Source organism: Vigna unguiculata, chromosome 3, assembly GCF_037176805.1.
Source record: "Vigna unguiculata cultivar grain cowpea cultivar isolate G323 ecotype 2 chromosome 3, ASM3717680v1, whole genome shotgun sequence".
In the NCBI taxonomy this organism is placed as follows: domain Eukaryota; kingdom Viridiplantae; phylum Streptophyta; class Magnoliopsida; order Fabales; family Fabaceae; genus Vigna; species Vigna unguiculata.
In genome coordinates, this window is record NC_140794.1 from 13,119,108 (window position 1) to 13,125,049 (window position 5,942).

The following is a 5,942-nucleotide window of genomic DNA, read 5'->3' on the forward strand; positions in this document are numbered from 1 at the left end:
TAAAAACATTATGAGTCTTCATTCAATAATGTGGTCAGATTCTTACTCCACAAATGAGTAAATTACTTCCATATACTGTGGAGGCATTGATGTGTCTCTAAGACTGGTTATGGACCAATATGGAAGGTAATGAAATTAACATTTTTACTTAGATATTTTAATTAAGTGATTGTTAGAAATTTTTACTGAACTCCTTATGTTTTAAGGCTCTTCTAGATTAAAATTGGACAACATGAAACTTTATACAATGTTACAAGAGGTGGATATTGATGAAGTTAGTAATTTCTTTAATATTTTATTCAAAAATAAACTACAATATAAATTGGTAGTGATTTTTTATTTGTTTGTTTTTTAAGAATCAATCGGAGAAAGGGAACTTGTTGATCCAAACAATAATTATGGTTAAATAATTATTATTTTAAATATTTTTGTAAATACCCGCGGGTACCCGTGGATACCCGCGGATATGAAAAAAATAGACGGGTACCCGCATAACGGATACCCGACAGATATGGGTACGGGTACGGAGCGGATATTTATTTAGCGGGTAGGGTACGGGGGAACTACTACCCGTACCCTACCCGCCCCGTTGACATCCCTACTTGTATTAGAACTTTATAAAAATGGAATGTTTTATTGCTTAACGTGGACTTGGCTATGCTTGCCTTTTATAAATAAAAAATAAGCTTTTTATGACTTAGCATGAACCGGGCTTATGCAAGCCTTTTATTTATAAAAGAATAAATTTGCTTCTACTATTTGACTAATGCTTGCATATAAAAAATCACCAACACATAATGTTTCTAGTGTCCGCTCAAGAACGAGCTACATTATGAAGTTAATTCCCTATGTTCTTGTATATAGATGAGAAAATATAATTCAAGAAAATGAAAGATTCGTAAAAGAACAAGATTAATATAAAAGTTTGTTAATGATGGTGAGCTTGAGGAGAACCTTACTGAAATTAGTTGCTTAATTAAATCCTAATTTGTTTGATAAACAAACGATTTTCAACTTTAAGAACTTATAAGTTAAGCCATTGGCTACTAAATAGCTATCTTAGGGATAACACTATTTTGTAATTTGAAGTACAGACTACAGCATTGATTAGATACAACATATTATATTTGTTATCGAAGACCACAAAGCTTGATGTAAATTGTATTTCATAAAATTTCTCTGTAAATAGTTCATGGAATCGTCAAACTTCATACGAAAATTTGTAAGAGATTCATTTTTTACGAGTTTTTATAAAAAAAAAGAAAAAAAAAACTTAGAGTAAAAACTATACAAATTTAAAAAAATTATAGTAGTAATACTACCTTTTTATTTTATTTATTTTTAATTATTGTTGTAATCGTGATGTTAAGAGTTGCTTTTGTACCTCATTTAACCTTTCAGCACATGCTTAATATTCATTTTTCTCTGATTCTTGTCTTAACATTAACTTCATAATTAGGTATACGTTGACATTCAGCCAGTTCATAAACCTAATTTTTCTTTATTATAAATAATCACTTGACACGTATAACATTACAAAATAATTATTCTGATAAACATATCTGATTAAAAAAAAAAATCTGTAGAGGATATTTACAATTCGTTGCATTTTAGGCTTATGTGTTCTGAATAAATTACGGTCTTTGTGCATTTTTTTTTACCAGCTTTTCAGACAACTTGTGTGGTGCCTATTTGCATATTATCATATTCAAATTTCCAAATGAAAAATAAATAATAAATTTAAAATTTTGTAAATTTTATGTTGGATATGTTTATATACTAAACAAGCTATATCATTTATATATAAACCTTCTAAAACATTTATAAATTCTCACTAAATGCATTTGTAAAGTTAATGTTATATTATCTGTTATATATTTCGTATTATAAAATTCATTTAAGAAATTACATTTTACTTTTAATATATAATTTTACTTCGTATGACGTATGTGCATACGTATATATATTAGTTTGGTATTCATTAAAGAGAGAAATAGAAAAGTGATTCTTTCTTCCTCCCTCCTTTTCTTGCAAGTTTTCGCTACAGAGGGGATTAAAAAAAAATCATTCATTTTCTTCCCCATTACGTGAATTAAGAGCGACATTTTTCTAAACCATACCATATGTTATTTAATTTATTAAGTATAAAAAATATGAAGATTGTTTTATTTTTGGACGTATTAATTTTTCTCTTATCCACAAATAAATAAATATATTAATGATAAAACATTTTTAATGCTTTAATCCTTTTACATATAACACAAAAAAGAAAACTTATTTCATGATTTTGTTGAAGAGAGTTAAGTCTCACTTCCAGCTTTACGATTAAATCATTCTTATATTTCCCAACGTCTTCTAACGTATCTAAGAGGTGACCATGTACATATATTATTATTTGACAAGAACAATAATTTGTATTAATTAAAGAAACACATATTATAAACCTTTCACAAGTAACATCTCAAAACCGTCAATTAATGATACATAACTAAATAAATAGTTGTCAGCGGATTACATAATTAATATTGATAGTCAATAAACCCTATTTTTCCGTTTTCTTTGTTTCCTTCATCAAAGAAACCAACTTAAAAAAGCTAACACAATGAACCGTACAGTGAAAGTGGTGCAAGAGTTGAAGCCTCCATTGCTGATGATGCTGGTGCAGGTTGCATATGCTGGAAATACTGTCATTGCTAGCCTCGCCATAACTGATGGAATGAGCATTAAAGTATTCAGTGCCTACCGTCACATTTGGGGAGCTGCTATCACTGTTATTCTTGCTTTTATTTTCGAAAGGTGAATTTACACACCATACCTTTATTTTATTTCATAATCTTCGCATCATAGTTTATCCATCTTTGGATAAAATGTTTTTTTTTTTCTTTTATTTTGATGATCAATGCAGAAAGAACAGACCAAAGTTGACATGGAGGGTGCTCGTGATGACATTTTTTTGCGGATTATTTGGGTATGGTTCATGCAAACTATTCATTCTTCACCTCTTTGGTACAATAATTAACTTGAATTGTTGATGATATAAATGAACAGAGGGAGTTTATTCCAGAATCTTTTTTTCACCGCGGTAGCGCTGGTATCAGCAACATATGCTAACGCTATTCTAAACATGATTCCTGTGGTCACCTTCATCCTCTCCTTCCTTTGCGGGTATGTAGTCACCACTCACCACTTTCCAAACTCATGTGCTATTTTACTTTTGTGGGAGAGAGAATTCAGAACTATTGCAGTGAAGTGATTTCTGATTCGTTTTTTAGCTACGAAAAGTTAAATTTGCATACCGCAGCAGGGAAAGCTAAGGTGATGGGAACGATAATTGGAGTTAGCGGGTCAATGATGCTGTCATTCTTGAAAGGGGTAGAAATAAATATTTGGAAGAATATTGACATTAATCTTATGCATAAAAAACACAACACTCAGATAATAGCATCAGATGGAAAAGAGTGGATTGGTGTTCTATGTGGTATTGGATGTTGCTTCAGTTTTTCACTATGGCTCATCATTCAGGTATAACTTTCCTTTTGCTTTTATATATATATGTATACACATGTTACATCAAGTTCAGAATCTTCATAGGATGTTTTGGTACTATATTCTCCTTAATATTAAAGATACATTATATTGTTACTTTCAATACATTATATTAAAAATACATTAAAGATCACTACATACAAATGTTGGTTTTAGATAGTTTTCAATGTTGAAGCATGTGTATGTACAATAGGCTAAGCTGAGTAAGGAATATCCAAGGCACCACTCAAGTACATCGTTAATGAATTCAATGGCGGCACTACAAGCCACACTCTTTGCCCTTTGTTTTGAAAAAGATTGGAATCAATGGAAGTTACCTTCAGCTATTAGGATTTTGTCCGCACTCTATTCGGTACGCTAATTAATAACCATTATTCAATTTCTAAATATTTACTCATTTTTACTTTATTTTCTTCATATTTCCATTTTTCATCATATATTAGTACATGCCGTATCTATTGCGTTCTCTTTCTGACTTCTTCTTTTTTTCTCATACTTTAACAAACTCCAAAATGAAATGGAAATTTAGCATTTTCTTATATTTTGGAACTAAAATTTTGTGGCAGGGAATTGCGGTGACCGTATTTGTGAATATTGTAACTTCATGGTGTGTACGGAAGAGAGGTCCACTATATGCATCTGTGTTCAACCCCCTTGCCCTTGTGATCGTGGCTCCTACTGCTTCCCTCTTGTTACAAAATAAACTATACCTTGGAACGTATGCACTCTTTCTTTTCCACCATTTTTTCCCTTAATAAATATTCCTTGAATAGAAGATTATGGTGTTAATTAATTAATTTCTGTCGTGTGCGTGACTGATTTTTATTTATTTTTAAATATGATCAGTGTAGTTGGCGCAGCGCTAATTGTGTGTGGGTTGTACATGGTGCTGTGGGGAAAAAGCAAAGAAATGAAACCACCAACCGATTTGGTGTCTTCGGAGACAGAATTAAGAAGGACCGAGGTTGTTGTCGTGTCTGCCAACGATAAGAATGAGCATGTTAGCAATAACCAGGTGAATAGTATAAAAGCAACACTGTAACCGAAGGCTCTTTAATGAATCTTTGGAAATGGTGATCATTGAATGAATGACATTGAAAATAATTGTGGGAAGGAATTGATGTAGGAACGCATGGACAGTACCTCACCAACGTTTTTTTTTTTTTTTTGTTAAATAAATGTATAGTTTCAGATGTAGTTATGATGCAGTCTCTCATGTTTCTCTACCTTGCACAACACCGTGTTGTTATAGTTATAGCTTATAGAAATATATGGAACAAAGACATATTTTTATTTTGGTGTGATGGACCGATCTTTGCATGAATTATATTAAATAGTTAGTAAGCAATATACAATTATACAGAGTACATTTTTATTTAAATTACAACAAAATAAATAAATGATTCTACTAAGATCAAATATGTGGTGTAATATTATTATTATGTGTGATACAGTATCCTGCCACTTTGTATCATGAAAAAAAAAATATCTTGAGATCTTTTTTCATATGTCATCACTTGGAAAGTTCTTTTAATGACAAAATATTAAAGTAAGATATTTAATTAAAATACATATTAAATTATATAATAAAAAACTGAAAAAAGAATGATTGTATAAAAGAATATGATTGTCAACTTATCACAATTCATACCGGTAGCTCTAATAAATAGAGCTTATAAAGTCTTATTCTTTTATCCCACTAAATGTGAATAACAATTTTGCTTTATTTTTCACTTTGAATTGTCCAACTTCTCTCAGAAAACGTTGGTACCAAGCTATCAATATAAATATATATCATAAGATATTCATATATAATCAGGCTAAAAATATATCTCTTAAATATGTTGAGTAAAGGTAATAATAATAAACGATAAAAATAACCATAATAATATATCTCAACATCCTTTAAGGTGGAGCATGAACCTCTCAAATGCTTAATTTACAAAGATGAGACTCATTGTAAGTTTTTCAAGATCTTTGAAAAATATATGCTAGTTGGATTGTGGTAGGAATGTAATAAATGATACCTTTTTTAAGAATAAAATGAAAATAAATTTTAATTTGTTTCATTCTTCCGTTAAATACTTGAATTTTCAATTATATATAACACTGATTGACTATCTCGATACAATCACATTCCTTTAGTATTATTAACTCTAAAATCACCAATTTCTCTAGTAATCAAAATATTGGTAATTAAAGTTAGTAACTAATTCATAGTAGAAACTATTTTAGCTATTAATTTATAGACTAATTTTATTTTTTTAAAATTATTTTAGTTATCAATAATATTCAGTATATAAATTAATATTTAAATTGATCACTATAGTAATTAATTATTTTTGTCATTAAATTTGATCATTATTTAAGATTTGTCTTGTAATGACTTGATATCG

General features: G+C 29.6%; 1 protein-coding gene across 1 annotated transcript; it reads left to right on the forward strand.

Moving 5' to 3' along the window:
• The first annotated feature begins 2,520 nt into the window (after positions 1-2,520).
• On the forward strand, positions 2,521-4,842 carry LOC114179776 (WAT1-related protein At1g25270-like). Its single transcript, XM_028066232.2, has 7 exons — positions 2,521-2,796; positions 2,906-2,968; positions 3,049-3,165; positions 3,273-3,522; positions 3,740-3,898; positions 4,113-4,264; positions 4,393-4,842. The coding sequence occupies exons 1-7, from the start codon at positions 2,603-2,605 to the stop codon at positions 4,586-4,588; spliced, it is 1,131 nt and encodes a 376-aa protein (XP_027922033.1). The 5' UTR covers positions 2,521-2,602; the 3' UTR covers positions 4,589-4,842.
• The last annotated feature ends 1,100 nt before the right edge of the window (positions 4,843-5,942 follow it).

What these genes read in the sequence shown, in the direction of transcription:
- LOC114179776 (XM_028066232.2), top strand. Translation starts at nt 2,603, where the DNA reads ATGAACCGTACAGTGAAAGTGGTGCAAGAGTTGAAGCCTCCATTGCTG. An exon ending in CTTGCTTTTATTTTCGAAAG is followed by an intron (nt 2,797 to 2,905) that starts GTGAATTTACAC and finishes TGATCAATGCAG; the next exon opens with AAAGAACAGACCAAAGTTGA. An exon ending in TTTTTTTGCGGATTATTTGG is followed by an intron (nt 2,969 to 3,048) that starts GTATGGTTCATG and finishes ATAAATGAACAG; the next exon opens with AGGGAGTTTATTCCAGAATC.